Source organism: Mytilus trossulus, chromosome 10, assembly GCF_036588685.1.
Source record: "Mytilus trossulus isolate FHL-02 chromosome 10, PNRI_Mtr1.1.1.hap1, whole genome shotgun sequence".
In the NCBI taxonomy this organism is placed as follows: Eukaryota; Metazoa; Mollusca; class Bivalvia; order Mytilida; family Mytilidae; genus Mytilus; species Mytilus trossulus.
In genome coordinates, this window is record NC_086382.1 from 48,913,277 (window position 1) to 48,933,958 (window position 20,682).

Genomic DNA, 20,682 nt, shown 5'->3' on the forward strand with positions numbered 1-20,682 from the left:
GATGCATAAAAAAGTAATATTTATATTTATTTATTCATTCTGTCTTTGGATTCAGGTTCCAGATATTTTTTAAAATTCTATCCATTTATATGAGAGGGGGTAGAAGGGGTCCTGATCCTGAAATCCCGGGCTAAAATATACCTCATCCCGAGATCCCGGGCTTAAAAACACGAAATCCTGAGGTCCCGAAATTCGAAAAAGGAATTCCCCGATCCTGAAAGGGTCAATCCCAAAATCCTGAGGTTAAAAACACCCGATCCCGGAGTCCTGATAAAGGTCCTATCCCCCCTCTTATACATATGGTTTGATTGGTGATTAATTCAGTGGTAAAAAAAATCACACCAGACACATTATCTAATTCATGAATAGACTAAAAAATACAAAATTGTGGCAAAATATTTTTTATAGACCAGATCACGGCACTTGTTTCTATCCATGCGAAGACCCACTATCAAACGGTATATTTACGTAAATATATTTGACAGTGGGTCTTCCCATGGATAGAAACAAGTGCCTGTGACCCAAGACGGAAATAGATTGCCACTAAATACTGACCTCTATAGAGAAACGATTCAGTTCTTAAACTTCTTCTGTAATGAAAAATCTAGTGCTCTAGCAGGTCCGTGGTGATTTTAGTTGACAAGCCGAAGTCCCTGTAGTTTAATTTAATCTATTAATTCTAGAACTGAATTTACTTACTTTTTTATGTAACAATTTTTAAAAATATTGCAATCTTGGGATCTCCTGTAGTTGGTGATCGCAATACTGGTATACCAGTATTGTCCACAATACTGGTATAAAAATTTTGTACCAGTATTGTATTCCAGTATTGTACCAGTATTGTGTTTTTTAAATAAACAATATAGATAATTAATCTTTTATTGAAGGTGTCACATATATGAAATGACATGACAATTTAATTAGGAATGATTGTGTTTAACTGATGATGCCATCAAATAAAGTTTTAAATCTTAGGAATGCTGAATTTACAGTGTTAGAGTCTAAAAATTTGCTTGAATTTATTAAATAATTACTCAGATAATAATAAGCTTTTATTTTATTTTATCTTTATTGAATAAAATAAGATATAGAAATATGATAAAATTATTAGCAATTGTTTAAATAATAATGATGATACAATTAATTTCAATAATCCTTTGTTTTTTGTGCATGTATAGTAATGACTTTTAACTGGTTGTTAATTGATTTCACAATTATCATCTATAATCTTTTTGAGTTCATTTAATCTCCCTTTGATCTTCAACATCGTCTAGTCAACAATACAACTACAATACTGGTATATCAGTAATGTACCAGTATTGCTGATTTTTTTTTATAAAAAGTTACAATACTGGTACAAAATTTGTATACCAGTATTGTGGACAATACTGGTATACCAGTATTGCGATCACCAACTACAGGAGATCCCAATCTTGCAATAGGTACTACATATCTGCATGTTTATATATTTTAACAGCGTATATTACCATTTCAAAAGAGAGAAAAAAAGAAACTTTTTTTCGTTTTTGTATTCATGTGTATACCTTTGCTACCTCAAACGTAGAGAGCTCAAATAAAAATATAAAATGGAGTCAAAAGCGGAATAATTCCGGAGTACACCTTTTCAATGAAAATCTCTATGTACACGTTGGCGTTTATGTGCGTTGTTTTTTTACTTTTGCAAGCACATCATACACCGTTCAAGTTTATGTTCGCTTGATGTCTTCAATGAAATTGAAGGATACGGCGTTGCAAACAACACTGATGTAAAACCCGGAGTACATCGGGAAAACTTGTGTCGTTTACTGAACATTTCTAAAAATGATTTCATTACCCTCAATATAATTTCCAGCTGATTACTATGACCAATCTGAATGTCATCTGAATGTCATCTGGATATTTCTGTTTTGTTTCATGGACTTATAAAAATAAATAAGATCTTTGAAAATAATTTTCTGTAACAAAGATGGCGAAGATAGCAATGATGTCAGGAGGATCAATAATGATCAGCGATTGGTTTATTTTTTTAAAATTTGTTATCAGTACTAAAAGATTTTGTTAGACCGTACTTGCTAGACTTCAAAGCACTATGGTATTATATGTTAACGTTAGCGATTGGTTGATCGCACTGTTAAGTTTTTGTTAACGATATTATCAGAAATTTGTTAGACCGCACGGTCTCACGGTCTTACTTTGTTAGTTATATAAGAAGACTAAAAAACCTAATATATTTCTTATATTAAAAGATAAAAAGTATAGGATGGGGTGTCATATCCGTCAAGAAAATAAAGTGACAAAGAAGCGATATGAAAACGAAAATCAAACATGTCTCTCTCGTTGATAGCACACGATAAAAGAATAGAAATTAAAAACTGTATAAAAAACTGTATATTTCGTGTTGTTTTTATAATTTGGACTTATCACATGAATTACTAAAGAAAACAGGTTGGAAGGGTACTGACAGAAATAATTTCAAATTTATTTCTACTAAGGAGTACCCAAACCAATAAACTGCATTCAGTCAACCATGCATTCGTTGTTCTTTCCTTTACCAGTACGATTTGCATTACTGATTGATTCTTTCCATTTGCGAGCACAAGTTAAATTTCTTTATAAAACAGTTTGTAACCAATTTAACATTTTCTCATGAAGTAGAAATAATATGAGTGAAAAATGACAAAAAGGCAATAAAAACTCTTAGTCGAATGTAAGCAGACAATACCATGTCAAAATGAATTGGACGAAAATACTTAAAATTCTCCACTACATAGAGAACTAAAGATCGATAATCCGGGTATGCTATCTGCTTTTTGATAGGGTTGCTGTCTCTTTGACACATTCCCCCTTTGCATGCTCAATTTTATGGTTCCTGTTCCATTAGGACAACCACCGTACGTGTTACTCATGTTGCAATGAAAAGTTATCAGCAAAGACACCAGACTTATTATGGTGTACACCAGTCACGCGTTTAGTCCACAAAATACTCACCAGCGACACTCGAATCAAAACAGCTGGAAAGAGTACGTTACATTGGTTAAAAAAATTAAATATGCTAGCATATATCACTGATATAAAAGTTTTGTGGAATGATATCTTATGTATATTTCTTGGTAAAACTGCTTACATGGAATGCAGTGTTCACAATATTGGTGAACAAGCAGATATACTCAGAAATCTGCCGCTTGAGGTCGTCATCTGTTGTGCAAAGGATTGTTGATTTTTTTTAGTAGGTTTCATTGTACTATTATGAATAACATGTGAATTTATAGGAATCTTTATTGGTTTGAATTTGCTTGTAGTGAATGATTTTTTTCTGTCTTCTTCTGCAGTCTGATGTAATAAGACGATCTTTATGGTATATTGCTAAAAGTTGGTTTAAATTTTATAGAAAACAAATATTGATTTTGTTATCAGTAATTTAAAAGCAAACTAAATATTACTGGTATTTTATATACATAATACATATCTATATTCATGGATCTACAATCTGTCGATACTTGTATGTACATTGGCATTGCACAAGGTCATGTTTTTCTCTTGACTGTTTATGACGTCTTTACACTAAATCCATTGGATGTTGGATGTGTACAGGTTGATAGTTTAGTCTTAGATGCATGATTTTTTTATTAGTTGTTAGTGGCTTTGAACTAGCTGTCAGATAACTGCGAGTACTCTCAGATTTGTTCCTAATGTCTTTTTGTTGTCGGGATGTATTATTAAGTACCCGGCCACGTCCACTTGTGTTTTTTTTCTCCATCTGATGAGTTAAGCCCCTTTTTCAACTGATTTTTATAGTTGGTCTTATGTTGTACTGTTATACCACTGTCCCAGGTTAGGAGAAGGTTGGGATAACATGTTTAACCCGGTCACATTCTTTATGTAAGTGCCTGTCCCAAGTGAGGCCAGCCTGTAATTCAGTGGTTGTCGTTTGTTTTTGTGTTACATATTTATTTTTCGTTAATTTTTTATACAAATAAGGCCGTTACTTTTCTCGTTTGAATTGTTTAACATTGTCATGTCGTGGCCTTTTATAGCTGACTATGCGTTATGGGCTTTGTTCATTGTTTGAGACCGTACGGTGACCTATTCTCAGATCCGGACATCCTGGCATTTACATTTGTCAGGAGGTGATGAAATCCGGAATCCTCTAGATTGTTCATCTATTTGAAGGGGATAACTGATTATTTATATTGCCAATTATTTTTTAACCAGAGGTTATAGTATGTTAAAAATCAAAATGGAGATAGTATATAGTGTCTTTAACAGTATTAAAAGAGTAAAATTACTATATTCAACAGGTTATGATATATATCAATTGAATTAATTTGCAATAAGTCTATGGAAAATCTAGAGGAATCTTATCCGCATCACCTATCAACATTGTTTACATAACAAAAATGCTAATCATTGATTGGTCAGTTACATGTTGTGAAGTCACTGCAGATCTGAGATTGTTAATGTCTGTGTCATTTTGGTCTCTTGTGGACAGTAAATTTTGTCTCATTGGCAATCCTACCACATCTTCTTTTTTATAGTCTTGTTTGTATTCTTCTTAATTGTAATGCAGGCCATTATAGGTGTTCGAGAATATGTGAGACTGAGCTGGTATTGTTTTATCTATTACAAGTAAAGCGGACAGATCTTTGTTGGACCATCTCTATTTAATTGGTTTGATTTTTTGTTGTGAGGGTCCTGACACAAGAGCTGTCCTCAAGCGTATGCTAAATAAAAATATATGTGTGGTTTCAGTTACTCTACCTACCCTACTATTTTGTCTAAGTAATAATATCCTACCCTTAACATTTTTTTTTTCATTTTTTTTTTTATTTAGTACTGTTTAACTGAGTTAGAATGTAGCTCTTATAGGTTTAATGGGAAATAAAAAAAAAGATCCCTACCTGCCAACTTTTAGATGCAACTGGAACCACAAATTAACTTAGATTTTATTTTCCCTTAGGTAGGCATCAGTATACTAGTCTAATGACATGTATGCCCTTTCTTTTACAACTGTTTCTGTTTGTAGATCATGTTATTGGTGTAAAATCTAGATATTTATTAATGACCATGAAGGATATAGTCATGGCTGACTGGTTTCTTTTTATATTGTAAATATAATCTTGTATGCGTATGGTTTATCCAATGCCGAATCAAAATAAAGTTTTCTTTATCTACAGTATGTCCAAAAAAAGATCCGACTAGGATATATTTTTATGCACACCGTCAGCCGCTCTTCTGTGTGAAGGTAAAAATTGAAAAATGGCATCTGCTCTCAAGAAGGTCACACAACTTTCGTTGATATTTCATAAAAGAAGTAAAGACTTAACAACAATTACAAGGAGTATTGGAGATATATGGGTCAATGGAAGCTGTATTGACCGTAAGCATGTCATGTCGTCAAGCGATATCTACTTAAACTGTATTATGACCAAGTTATCTCAGTCTGACTGTGGTGTCTGTGACAGTTACACAATATTTTTTTCGTCTGTCCCTTGTGTTTTGATTTGATTTTTTGTTTCAAGTCAGATCATTCATGTTATTTTTTATCGTTAGCAGATATTGTTAAGGTATTTGGACTTATGCCACAGTAAACCTAACAGACGTGTGAAAAAAAATGTGATATAATAATGTCCATAAAATTAATCTGAAACTAAACAGTGTAATACTGCAGTTCCACTAGTCTATGATCGCACTACGATCTGTGAAATAAATGCAAATTTTGATGATCATAGTATGGTTGTGTAGATCGCATTTAGGTTGCATCACGGTCGTGGTGAGGTCTTCAAGATCGTGATGAGCGTGGCAAACTTTAAACATGTTCAAAACAATTCTGGTGTGATCGTGGCGAAATCAGGTTGTAGTAGAAGCGTAGTGAAAGGCACTAATATTGTAGTAAGATTGCAAAGGTATCAGAGATGGGTCCGATTACTTTCAATGTAATTGATTAAATTACAATTACTTGTTCATTTGTAGGATTAAATTAAATTAACGATTACATCATTCCTGAAAGTGTCTGATTAAATTAATGATTACATTTGCAAAGTAATCATGATTACATCTGATTATAATGTATTTAATAAAAAAACTACACATTTTGAATGATATATGCACATCTTTAAATTGTGAATATATGTACAATATCTTTTATTAGGGAAGACTTCAATACTGTAACAGATTATTTTTTTTACAGAAGTATACCAAACAATTAACATGCTTTATAAATATCTTAATATGGACCATAATTTGCTATTGGGCTCCGTTTCCTATGACTATAGAAAAGTGATAAAATGTGAATTACTGTAAGAAAAGTTGTAACTACATCTAAAGATGCCATTATTTTTATCAACATACAAGTGTATGCTACTCTTCCCTAGAAATTTTTTTAAAATATATGAATTTCAAAGATTCTACAACCGTATTTTTGTGTCGTTTCTCGGGTTACTTTTTGCTTCCGAAGAGCATAACGCTGACTGATTTATAGATAATCGTCACCAGCAAATTCATAACTTTAGCTTTCAAATAACAAAGCACATCGACCAATAAGATTAGTGAGAAGAAAATGCCGAGAACTATAAGTATTTATGTAGCAGATGTAAGAACAGTGGCGTGATTTTTGTGTCCGATTTCGTAACACAATTTTTAGATGATGTAATCTGCTTTGTTGTAATAGAATTCTTAAAAACAATATGCAAATATGAACTCTCGCGAGATGTTCAAACAGGTAAATCCGAGATGATTTACATTCTTGTTTTGATCTTCGTAATAATTAAGTAAGAAAATTACGTTATCGTTATGCGTTACATTTCACACGAAACAGAAGTCCAGTTATTTATTAAAATTGTTTTTGTCCTTAAGTTCTAATCATTTCCGGTCATACGTGAAACATGTGACTAACATGTGATAACGCCATTACGGCCGGATGTACGAAATACTAGGTCTAAACATTGTTTTTGTTTCCAACGGGATGTTAGCAAACATAATCTGTAGACTTGTTTCGTCTTGTTTAAAAGAGGAAAATACAATTGTCAAAGAGATTGTGTTGGTGGTCTGTTATTTTTCCTATGTGCATAATGTTACATACGATCCTGTGTGAAAATAAATGCCAAATGACTTGACAAAATCGATTTCATATTTGACAGACATTAGAACACACTTCGTTTCCCGATAATGACGTGAAGAGTCCTTGGAAAAATCAATCGAAATTATGTCTCTTATCATTGTACCAATGCTCGTTGGATTGATTTAACTTCAGCAGTAAATATAACAGGATAATTTAGGTGAATAAATATAATTTAATAAAAAATACATGTTAATATACCGTTACACTTGGAATGTACAAAGTTGGAATCTTTGTCACAGTTTTTAATTAATATTTTTTATTCATGTTCTGCAAACACTTATCAGAAACGCAATAAACTTGTCAAAGGAGAAGTAAACTTTTACCATGCATGACTTGAAAGGAAGTACTTTATTGATTTTAGCCCACTAAAGTAGGTTAAAATGTGGAAACCATGTAGATGGTGTACAGGTCACAAGTATCACATTGTGCCTATTTTAAAGATTTTAATTCCAAGTTAAAAGTTTTTTTCTTTACTGGATTTAAAGAAAGTTACATTGCCAATGATTTGGAATAAATTGTATATAACTGGAATATCAAAACCAAATATAAATACATTTTTTTGGCTAAAACATCAAGATACAACGATTATGGTATCCTGTATCAATGAAGAAAATATGGAAAGTTCTGAATAAATTGTACTAATTGTTTTCAAAACAAGCACATATTTAGTAGTTTTATAATACTGTTACATTTAAGATGGATTTTAAGAAAAAGTATACTGTTCAGATTATTTTAAGCAGAATTTGCAATAAAATAAAACTAAAAAAATGCCTTCGGTTTCTTATGGTTTCCTGTCAGGTTTAAAAAAAACTTTAATATAACATTGAAAATAGATTTTAAATATTAACATGAAGCAAGTAACACTAGTAATGGTGTTTATTTATGCCTTTTGAATTATATTGTGCAAAATAAAGAAAATAAAGATTGGTTTCCTGTTTGGTTTCATGTCACGTAAACGGTGAATCAAAATGTATTAATTTTTTCTCAAAAAACTCAATTGTTCCATTCATACTATTCTAACACCAACACAACCCACAAAATAAAAGTTAAAATTTTAGAACTTATAAAAAAGGATACAAAAAGAAACCAAAGGCCGAATACCAAATTATGGTCCATATGTTAAATATATATTAAATAGGAATATCAAAAATGTTTATTTATCATGTTTATTGATCATAAACACTGTTTAAGAATTTTGTCATTGTAATCAGAATGTAATCAAAAAAAGTAATCAGGATTACAGTGTATTTTGAAAAGTAATTGATTAAATTAAATTACATGTAATCAGATTTTTGGCTGATTAATGATAACACTGATTACTTGGGAAATTGTTATCAATTACAGCTGATTAACGATTACAATTACAATTACCCCAAGTCTGAAAGGTATAGCTGTACCATCTTTGTGAGAGCGTAGCGAAAGTGTGATAACTGCTGCTCTACAATCTCATTGTAACATTATTACTACCTCACTCAATCATCACTTTCTAACTGGCCAAACTATGCTCTTTACGACTATACCACGCTGTTCACGACCATAGTACAATTCTAGCACGCCCATGCCGTCCTCATTACGACCTGACTACATTCATACTATGACCATTATTCTCATTGTCATTTTCACATAAAATATATTAATTCTCTCCAGGTTTTGTTTGTCTGTATGTAATTAGGACTTTTTGTCCATTTTCTTTAACGGCTCAACCATACTTCTTGTTTTCATATAGATTGAATGGTTTTACACTAGAAAGTTTGGGGGCCTTTTATATCTTGCTGTTCTGTGTAAGCCAAGGCTCTATGTTGAAAGCCGTATCTTGGCCTATAATGGTTTACTTTTAAAAATTTGTTTGAGAGTTGTCTCATTGGCACTCATACCACATCTTCATATATCTATTGACACGTCTGTGTCATATCTGCTATCATTCACTAAAATATGGACCAGCAATAGGTTGTAATTTAGGTCGGATTGGTCTGTCTGACATCTCTACTTGATCAAGATTCATTTACTATCTGAGCTTCATCTGCCTCTGCATCAACCCCTACCACCACGCCCACGTGTTCTAGTAGATTTTGGTGGCATGACTATTTTTTTCGAGAAATCTACGTATTAATCAGAAAAAGAAATGAAGGAATGATACTGTATTGATATTGCTAAGAGTGTAGTAAGATTGCGGTATGAACGTAGAATAATCGTGGTAAGAACATGCTATAATCGCAGTAGAAGCGTGGTAAGATTATGTTGCAATCTAATAACTCATGGTATGGTCATAGTGAGAATGTGATGAGCGTAGAAAGATCTTGATAAGTGTAGTAAGGTCGCAGAATAAGCGCGGTGAGAACGTGTTATAATCGTAGCAGGATAGTTGTAGAAGCTAATGAGGATGTAGTAGCATTGTGAAAGCAACGAAAATTTACATTTCCATGCCGCTCATACTGCGACCTCACCACAATCTGAATTTAATTTAGATTGCTGTGAGCGTTGTGCAATCGTGGTCTAGTAGGAGTGGGGCTTTAAACAGACTAAATGATCATAATGATCAGTAATACAAAATCAACAAAACAAAGATTTTGTCATGATTAATTCTATGTTCATCTAATGTTGGAGAGTGTCTTTCGTTGGATATATTGATATTGCGATATTTCTATTATACTTTTTGTCTGTTTATAAACCATACCTGCCCTATCCAATAACTTACTAACTTATTGTAAAATGTTAAACATGTTAAATGATGATAAGTGCAGACAGAGTGCATTAGAAATTTTAATCATTCAACATGATCAAGAGAAACTTTCAATACTGGCCGCCACATAAAAGCCTAAATGTGCTGCTTAAAAGAGGCATCAAAACACCAAAAATCAAAATCTAATCAATACTGGTTCTACTGTACAATGATCCTAAATCTTTAAGCTTTCATTTGATAACAAAACTACACAAATATTTTACTTATTGACAAAGTATGAGCTGTGTGTAAGAACTATTTCGTTCAAAATATGTTCTGCTTGCTTATTAAAAATAACTTATGATTAGGAAATAAACATATTGAACCTTACAACATGTATAATAACACAGGTGTCATGAGAGGCCAATTCAATTAACTTTATTAAATGCCAGTAAAAAAACTGGGCACATGGACAATTAAGTTCTTAGAGTAGACATGGTAGACTACTAACTATAGGTACCATATTTTAAGCATTTAAAATCTAACTAACATACATTTTCACATACAGCTGCAATTGGTTTATCAGAAGAACAAATACAAATTCAGCAGTTGGCAACAGATTTTGCTAAGAATGAATTATTTCCTAACATGGCACAGTGGGATCAACAGGTATATATATCATGTAAATTTAATATTAAGAAGTTATATAACAGTGTTATCCCCTGCATTTTAAAAATTACAAATGGCAGTCAGGCAGTGTCAACTCTTCAACATGTTCAACTATGGTACTGTTGTTCTTTTTCTAATGCTTTAAAAAAAAAAATAGCACCATTGGGTACTGCAGAGCTGGAAGAAATGTAGAAATTCAAGATAAAATAAAAATTCAGCAAAACTTCAGGAATGATTTGCATCACAAACATCATGACAAAACATACAAATGAAAACTTTCAAACAAAGGGTTTACTTTACTTGTACTTTTTAGACTTGGATACTATGTCATTAAAATAATGTTTGGAGGTTCATGTAGGCATTGTTTAATTTTGATTTAGTTGTATTAATCAAACATTGTTTCAATATGGCATCTTGATAGACATGCCAATTTTGGACTTTACGGTAAATGTAAGCCAATGAAAAAAGTTGTAACAGAAAGTTTGCAGAAGAATAATGTTGAACCAAGATTTCAGATTGGATCATCCACATTTACAAAAATGTTTTACAAACATGTTTGTTACACCTTCTTAATTTAAGAAATATTTATAGATATTACATAAAATATGTATTGACATCAAATAATATTTAGTAAACATGGTAAAATACTGAAAACAAATGTAAAGTTACCAATGTTTGAAACTAAACAAGAAAACACATTTTACAGGAAATATTTCCAAAAGATGTCCTGAAGAAGGCAGGTCAACTCGGATTTGGTGCTGCATATTGTAGGGAGGATTGTGGTGGTACTGGATTGTCACGCTTGGATTCATCACTTATATTTGAAGCTTTGTCTCAGGGTTGCACAAGTACAACAGCCTTCATCAGTATACATAAGTAGGTGTTCATTTTTGTGTAAGTTATGACAGACTAGGACACAAATCTATAGTTTAATGTAGAACACTCAGCAGTATCTAAAACAAAGGTCTATCCCTCTCTGAAAGAAGGAGGTTAACTGATTTACCTTTAACTATTTTTATTTATTTATTTATTATACAATATTTATATAGCGCATTATATAATTTGAAAAATTACCCTAAGCGCTTAACATGAATAAACCAAAAAAATAAGATACATAAGGTAAAAGCAAAATATACAATCACATAAATACAATTTCTGAGCAGTGGCGTGTAAAATGAAAACATTGATTGTCGGTTAAATAGAATAATATAAAAGAATGTACAACCCACATAAAAATATCAAAAAATTTAAAATTAATCAAAATGAAAGAAAAGTAAAAAGTTTAAAAAAAAATAAAAATGAGTTAAGAAAAGTTTAAAATTTCCACTGTATAAATTTAAAATAATGATTATCATAAAACCATAGTGACTCAAGTATTAAAAATTATTAAGTAAAAGTTCACAATACAATCAACTGGTAAAACAAATTGTTCATAAATTTCAAAATTTACAAAAAATCAATGAAAGCACTTTGGAAAAAATATGTCTTAAGATCCTTTTTAAAAACATCAAGAGATTGTTCATTTCGTAAGGATGAAGGTAAGCTGTTCCAAAGAGTTGGTGCGGCAATATCGAACCGTCGTTCACCATAGCGTTTTGTCCTAACATCTTTTGGTAGTCGTAACAGCATGCTTTTCTCCGATCGCAAGGCTCTACCAGGTTTGTAATGTTCAACTAATTCCTGTAGGTATGATGGTGCCTTGCCATGAATTGCTTTAAAAATGTACAGCAGGAGTTTGTACTGACAACGAAAATGAACCGGTAACCAGTGCAATGAAATGAGAACAGGTGTTATTGAGTCGTATTTTCTCTTGCGCGTTATTAGCCGTGCTGCTGTATTTTGCACACGCTGTAGTTTTGTTATTACACAGCTATTTGTTCCATATAACAGCGCATTACCATAATCTAGTCGTGATGTAACGAGTGAGCACACTAGAGTCTTACATGCCTCATCTGTAATCAGGGATCTAATGCGACCAATATTTCGTATCTGATGAAAACATGCTTTTGTCGTTGCACTAGCTTGTTGTTCCATGCTGAGTGTTGTGTCAAAATAAAATCCAAGATTTTTCACACAAGAAGCATCAGTCAATATAGTTCCATCGAATGTTAGTTGGAAACTGGATAGTTGCTTTAGTTGTTGTTTTGGTGCAAACACAATTAATTCGGTTTTGTCTTGGTTTAATTTAAGCATGTTGATACTCATCCATGCACTGATATCCGACAAACAGTTCTCAAGACGATTGGAGAGGTCTGACCAGTCTCCAAGAGGTTTAATGACTTGATACACTTGCGTGTCGTCAGCGTATGAATGGTAAGACATCCCATGTCGCCTGCAAATTTCTCCGACTGGTTTGGCAAACATACAGAAAAGTTTTGGTCCCAACACAGAGCCTTGTGGTACACCAAAGCCGAGTCTGATATCATCCGATTGTACCGATCCGATAGAAACACGCTGAGTTCTATCTGTCAAATATGATTTCAACCACAACAGTGCCTCATCAGTTATTCCAAATGAAAACTCTAAACGATTGAGAAGTATTGTATGGTCGATAGTGTCAAATGCAGCAGATAAGTCAAGCATAAGCAAGACGACACAACAGTTATTATCAAGTGCGCACACAATATCATTATGGACGCGCAAGAGAGCAGTTTCCGTAGAATGGTATCCACTATCCACCTGTATGTCCGTACAAGGAATTTTATGTAGCATATTTGTCAAGAACTACAAATTTTTGCTTTCAGAAGTTTCTTATCAGGCTTCATGTGATATTACTATGATATTTTCAGATTCATCCACTGTTAAGTTTAACTTCCTGTTTACAAATACTTATATATTCAAACACACATAATCCCCATGTGTGAAAGCGAGAAGTACAAAGAAGATGTCATCTTTGCAGCCTTTTTAGGTTGTCAGAATGTTTCTTATCTAAACAAATTATTTCTTATCTAAACACTATATGACAGTTCAAATGGTGAAACTACAGTATTTTTTATCACATCATATTATTTTTTGATTGCACATACCTCTAAAATACATAGTCATTTTTTTTTTGTTTTTTGCAATTTCTTTATTTTTTAAAGATTTTGTTTTAGATGTTTGATGTTTGTTGTTTATATATATTCTTTTCTTGTTTGTTTGATATGTGCTATTAACTGCCATCATTCATGTAAATTTTCCTCAGAATTTGGATTTTTTTTCATTTTATTCTTTACATAGTTTGTTAAACAGATTTGTTCAATATAAACACTTAGAAGATGACAATATCAAACAATTGTTAAAAGCATTACCCCTTACTCTTTTTTAGATAGTGCAGGGACTTTATGTGATAAATTAAAACAATTTATCACTTCTTTTCTGTAATGATGGTGATTTGTTTTGCAGTATGTGTGCATGGATGATTGATGAGTTTGCCAATGATGATTTGAGACAAAAATGGATACCACAGCTAGCTGGCATGGAGAAATTAGCATCATATTGTTTAACAGAACCAGGTCTGTATTTAAATCATTTGTAATTGCTTGTTTCTTTATTAAAATTTGAATGTTGATATAGATGTTATATGCAAGTCAGAGTAAGAACTTTTATATAGACTATAGGTAAATGATTGCTTTGACAATCATAATTCAAAACCTTATTTTCCATTATAACAGCAGTTGGAATTTTAAATATATCCCTACTGGCATTTAAGAAGTGTGGATTTGATGTGATAAATTTTTCCTCACATTTGTAGCCAGGAGGGGTATGGGGTTTTGCAATTTCTTATTAAACTCAAATGTCATGTTAAAAAATACCTCTCTCCAGAGAAACCCTAGCTAACAAACTCCTATATATATAAGCCAATCTCAAGTTGTTTATTGTTGAATGAGTTACACAGGTTGACCAAAGGTTAATAGACTTTAATAGCTGACAATGCGGTATGGGCTTTGCTCATTGTTGAAGGCCGTACGGTGACCTATAGTTGTTAATGTTTGTGTCATTTTGGTCTTTTGTGGATAGTTGTCTCATTGACAATCATACCACATCATCTTTTTTATATTAAAAGATGCAATCAAACATTAAATTTCTTTACTCTGACATAGGAAATTTACTTGAAAGTGCACATTTTGAAAGTCCATCTATAAGGACCTGCATTATCTGTTTAATTTTCTTTTTAGATAATGGTAGTGATGCTGGTAATATAAAGACTTCTGCAAAGTTACAGGGAGATAATTATATACTGAATGGTACAAAGGTAAAGCATAAAAATCATACAAATACAAAGGGTTGTTGACAGTTATAGAATAATTAATTGGAGAACATTTTAGAATATAAGGAACTATATTTATTTCAACACATAACCAGTTTCTTTTCAGGCAATGTCATCAACATTGTCTTGACAACAGCTATAATTGTTGTATTAAGTCTGAGGCTGAAATGTCTTTTAATATATAATAATGTTATTTATCAATGATGAAGAAAATTTGATTTGTTTCTTGATTATGTAAAGTCGGAAATTATTGTAACTCTCTGCAGAATCTTTGTGATCTACTTATTTCAAAGAATTCTTACTTGCTGCTCAAAATATCACTTGGAAGTTGTCTGTTTTACCTAGATTTTTATTTAGTAGTTCTCTGTCCAAACCCTATATTTTTCAGGTATTTATAAGTGGTGGAGGGGACACAGATGTGTATGTAGTCATGTGTAGGACAGGTGAGGCAGGACCCAAAGGTATCACATGTATGCTGGTAGATAAAGAATCACCAGGGCTGGCATTTGGCCAAAAAGAGAAGAAGGTAATATGTTAAAAGTTATTTAATGATTCAATAAACGATTTTAAGAAAACAAATATTTTATTGTGTGCTCAGTGTATATTGATACAAAATCGATAAAATGAAAAACATTGCAAAAATTTTAGTAATTGAGACACAAGTCCATATTACCTTTTGCTACCACATCTACATATAGATTTTTTCATAGATCTGTATATATGATTGTTAGAACTTAATCTTTTTGAGATCACTGATTTGGCATGGCTTTGGATAGAATAGAATATAGGCTTTTCATATGCAGACTTCATAGATTTATGAAGGGTGTTTCTCGTTTGAATATCTTGTTGGTTGATAAAGTCATGGTTTGTGTTGCAAAAAAGTACTTATATACATATATTTTCATTAATCACTGTGGTTGATATACAATTTATTTTTAAAACATAAAATCAAATTTACCCTATTTTTATCAAAATAAGATACCTCAATGTCACTCTTTCAGCTAGGATGGAACTCCCAACCAACTAGATCAGTGATCTTTGAAGATTGCCAGGTGCCTGTCTCAAATGTGGTGGGAAACTTAGGAGATGGCTTTAAAATTGCTATGAGAGGTTTGAATGGTGGAAGAATTAATGTAGGTTAGTCAGGCCCATAGCTAGGAATTTCCAAAGGGGGGTTCGTTGGACTCACAAACTCGACTTTAACAGTCACAATTCGAACAGAACATTGAATTTAACAGTGCTTATTTGTTTTCAAGGGGGTGTTCGTCCGAACCCCCCTGCCTACGGGTATGTTAGTATTGAATTTAGTGTAGATTTTGTCCCTTTCTAAAATTCATCAATGCTCTTCATTCATTATGATTTTTGTGTCACATTTATCATAGCTTCCACAAAAAAAATAGTTTCCTAATTTTTGCCTTTTTTGGGTAACATAAAACTTGGTTACAAACAATTAAACAACATTTATACCTACATTTAATCAAAAGTTGAAAATGACTGACACATAAACATTTGTTTTTCCTTTTGAGAAATTACAACCTCATTGTAATGTTTGACATATCAAAAAAGAGCTTATTTAATGGAACACTTCAGTGTAAATCTTCATATAGGAACATCCCAAATATTTTGTACCACAAAAAAAATGTCCCATAAATATTTAGATTCAGCTGAAAAAAAGTTTACGCATAATGAACTGAGATTTTCTTCAATGTAATTTCATTTTTAAAGGTTGACAGGTATGAGAATCAACTGGTATGCAAATATATTTAAGGGTCAAATAAACAAATATGATAACAGTTCTTCTTATTTCAGGGTCATGCTCATTAGGAGCTGCACAAAACAGTCTACAGTTAACTAGAAATTATTTAAAAGTTAGGAAACAGTTTGGAAAAACATTAGACAATTTTCAGGTAAAATGATTAATTTGTAATGATAGAATTTCAAAGAGCTTTAAAATAACAACTTGCTCATCTCTATTTTAAAGTGATTAAATATATGATGTGAAATGGAAGTAGGTATATACTGTTTAATTTTAGAGTTAATCTACAGGATTGAAATATTGATCCAAGTTATATACCTACTAGTACACATATCTCAGTCTTATTTAAACCTCTCATCATCTTCATTTGTATTTAGATGAAGTCCATTTTTTTTTAGCTTTTCAGTAAATACACAATGCATGCATTTTAAATTATAGATTAAATTGCCATCAAAGATTCTAAAATACACAAGTGATATGCTCTTATCACCACTACACTGCATTCAGAATATATAATAAAAGCTGTCCATAAGAGTTCATTAAAATCAATCTTATTAAAATACAGATGTGTCAACAAATTGCTTACAAAGATTTGAAAAGACTGTTTTACTTTCTATACTAATATTTAACACAATGAAATGCATGCCTACATTATATATAGTATAACTAAATGCTAACACATTATCCATCTTTTAAATATCTGTAATTGTTTAGTCTTGTATTATTTTTATTTTAGTTTCTTGTGTACAATTTGGAAATTAGTATGGCGTTCATTATCACTGAACTAGTATATATTTGTTAAGGGGCCAGCTAAAGGACGCCTCCGGGTGTGGGAATTTCTTGCTACATTGGAGACCTGTTGGTGACCTTCTGCTGTTGTTTTTTCTATGGTCAGGTTGTTATCTCTTTGACACATTCCCCATTTCCATTTTTAATTTTATAAAATCATTAAAAAAGAACTTACATGTATGTTTCAAGTATTTATAGTGAAATACATTATTTTATTTCAGTATTTACAGTTTAAGTTAGCAGAGATGGCCACAAAGTTAGTAGTATCAAGAAACATCATAAGAACAGCAGCTATATCATTAGACAATAACTGGCCAAACAAAGTCCCTTTATGTTCTATGGCAAAGTTCTTTGCTACAGAAGAATGCTCAAAAGTAAGTCAATTATATTTCAAGTTAGCTTCTTGAAATTATTTAACATTTTTAAATTCTAAAACTTAAATATAAATGTAACATTTATTCCTTCTTCCAGTCTGCTTTCTCTGTGTGCAAATTTATATTTGTCAATTTAATGTGTTCATATTTAATAAAAATAACACACAAAATGTGCTCCCCATATTGATTCACATACACGTTGAATGTATCTTAATGAAATAGCAACAGCACAGGCTTAATGGGGGTCTGAATTAAATCTTGACATGGTTATATCTGTAAGTTGATGTACACACACCAGTTTCTAAAGTTAAAAGATTTAAATATCAAAATATGTATACATTGTACTATGATTGTTTTTTTAATGCTATATGACATACACATGTGTCATGGTTATTTTTTAAGTGAATTATTCTATAAAGTGATAAACTTATTTTCTAGGGTGTGCATTTTTCTGTAAGTTGATACATTTGTTTTGTAGGTATGCAATGATGCCTTACAGTTACATGGTGGGTATGGCTACCTTAAAGATTATGCTATTGAACAATACCTCAGGGACACAAGAGTACACCAAATATTAGAAGGTAAATATTTTTCTGTAGTCTTTAAAATTGAGAATGGAAATGGGGAATGTGTCGAAGAGACAACAACCCCACCATAGAAAAAAACACAACAGCAGAAGTTCACCAAAAGGTCTTCAATGTAGCGAGAAATTCCTGCACCAGGAGCGGACCTTCAGCTGTCCCCTAAACAAATATATACTAGTTCAGTGATAATGAACGCCATACTAATTTCCAAATTGTACACAAGAAACTAAAATTGAAATAATACAAGACTTAACAAAGGCCAGGGGCTCCTGACTTGGGACAGGCGCAAAAATGCGGCAGGGTTAAACATGTTTGTGAGATCTCAAACCTCCCCCTATACCTCTAGCCAATGTAGAAAAGTAAATGCAAAACAAAATGCACATTAAAATTCAGTTCAAGAGAAGTCCGAGTATATGCTTATTTACAGGATGTATTATGGTATACAGTTGTCTGTTCTGACTTTTTAATTTAAATTCCCTGCTCTTTTGAATACCAGATAATTAAGGGCATGAGTAAATGCTCATTATAAAAGAATGTGATTGAGGGTGGTTGATGATTTTTTTCTTAACTGTTAACCTATTTATTTGTTTTTAAAGACAGATTAATATTTCTAAAAGTTGGAGAATATAGTCATCTCATACGAAAATATAATCATCTGCAAAGAAAATGCTTGCTATTTACCATTTAAAAATCCAAAACATTGAAAATTATAAGTTTGAACCTAGTGACAATGTCTTTTAAACAATTAAAATGTTTATCACTGGCATACAATATCTTCATTTTGATATTTTTTTAGGATATTTTTTTCCCATATTTTATTTAAAAAGATGAAATAAGTGTATAATATTTGATGTTTTATAGGTACCAATGAAGTGATGAGAATGTTAATCTCAAGAGATATACTGACAGATGAAGAGAGAAAATATGTTTGATGAAAACAAAATATGTAGGAACTATTTGTGTCTGTGATATTGTCTTCTGTGCTCAAACATCAGTCATTGAAGTTTGTGCTGGAAAAGAAATCTTCTCAATCATGTAAACACAAACTGAACCTTTGAAGTGAAACCATAAATCAAGCTAATACAAGAATGAACTGCATCATTATCTGGGATTCTGCGACACTAGACCTAAGTTTTTGCAACATTTGATGTATGTTTTGATGTCATACAAAAATCACTGACTAGTAGCTATAATGCATTAACTGTACCAATTATTCTGCATCAGACGCTTATTTTGAAAATTTATAACCCTACAGTGATGCCCAAGACCGTAATATTCGAAAATCTATTCTAAGTCTCAAAAAAAAAAAAAGAGATTATAAACCAAAAAGACAAAAAGTATAGGCGAAGACAGACAAGGATTCATAGCTTAGCACGAGACAAATGCATTAGAGACATATTCCTTAATTTAAACTTATTTCCAAACTTTTGTAACAATAATTTTTGATAACACAATATTTGTATATTAATGCCAGTATATAAGTACTGCCAACTTGGCTGTAGATACCCTCAGTCAATCAGCCATGGAAGTGATAACATTTATAGTACACATTTTTCTGCACCAGAGTGTACAATTTTCATTAAGTATAAATACAAGTTGATATAGTCACAATTAAGTTCCATGCATGTGGTCTCAATAAACCACTTTGTTTATATATAGCTAGTCAAAGACATCAACAGATATTTTATTTTATACAAGATTTTACAGCCAATTCTTCAGATTTTCCCTTTTTCCTTTATTTTATCACAATAAAGTGTGTATCAAATTAAGGCCAAATTGTTTCTACTATTTGAAATGCTTAGATAGTAGCCAAAAGAATCGTGTTTTTAATATTTATTAATTAATACATTTGTACTCTTTTATACATGAAATATTTTTTATCATACATTTTGAAGTTTATGTGAAAAGTAAATTTTGCTAAGTTTATGTATTTATACAAATAAAGGCTAAAATTCACCCAACATACTGCTTGTATTTTTTTGACATAAATGCTGCACACCAGTTTATTTATTACTATATTTATACACTCATTTGTTCCAAATTACCAAAGGTTATATGTGAAAGCTGTAAATGTAGCTAGATTTTTTACAACAATTTGTATAAAGTTTGCTCTTAACTGGCAATAAAAACATGAATAATTGTTATTTTGTCTATTTATAGCAGGGTTACTTCCTGCAATCATAGTATGTCACATGCAGTTGTATACGACAATCAAAAAAGTATTCCCTTGAATTTGACAGTTGTAAGAAATTAATCTTACATTTCATTTGATCAATTACTGGTTCATAAGTATATATCTTGAATGTTTCAAAGAACCATTATTTTAAGCTCTGACACAAACCAAGATGGCCGACATATCTAAATGAAGTACATAGGGTAAAATGCAGTGTTTGGTTTATATCTCTGAAACCAAAGCATTTATAGCAAATCTGAAGAGTGTAAAATTTTTCATTAGGTCCAGTTCTATCTGCCCTGAAAATTTTAG

General features: G+C 31.7%; 2 protein-coding genes across 2 annotated transcripts in view; both read left to right on the forward strand.

Annotated features, from left to right (window-relative positions):
• The window catches only part of LOC134687544 (uncharacterized), a 41,655-nt gene extending 39,266 nt beyond the window's left edge, over nucleotides 1-2,389 (forward strand). The window contains exon 6 of the mRNA XM_063547922.1: nucleotides 2,268-2,389. Within this exon, the coding sequence (XP_063403992.1) occupies nucleotides 2,268-2,294 (27 nt within the window). The 3' untranslated portion in view covers nucleotides 2,295-2,389. The remainder of the gene's footprint in view (nucleotides 1-2,267) is intronic.
• A 2,842-nt stretch (nucleotides 2,390-5,231) lies between these two features.
• LOC134687545 (isobutyryl-CoA dehydrogenase, mitochondrial-like) lies at nucleotides 5,232-20,341 on the forward strand. The gene is made up of 11 exons (XM_063547924.1): nucleotides 5,232-5,377; nucleotides 10,345-10,445; nucleotides 11,152-11,321; nucleotides 13,830-13,939; nucleotides 14,603-14,679; nucleotides 15,083-15,220; nucleotides 15,696-15,831; nucleotides 16,504-16,601; nucleotides 17,461-17,613; nucleotides 18,092-18,194; nucleotides 19,059-20,341. Exons 1-11 carry the CDS (start codon nucleotides 5,257-5,259, stop codon nucleotides 19,127-19,129), a joined length of 1,278 nt encoding a protein of 425 aa, XP_063403994.1. The 5' UTR covers nucleotides 5,232-5,256; the 3' UTR covers nucleotides 19,130-20,341.
• The last annotated feature ends 341 nt before the right edge of the window (nucleotides 20,342-20,682 follow it).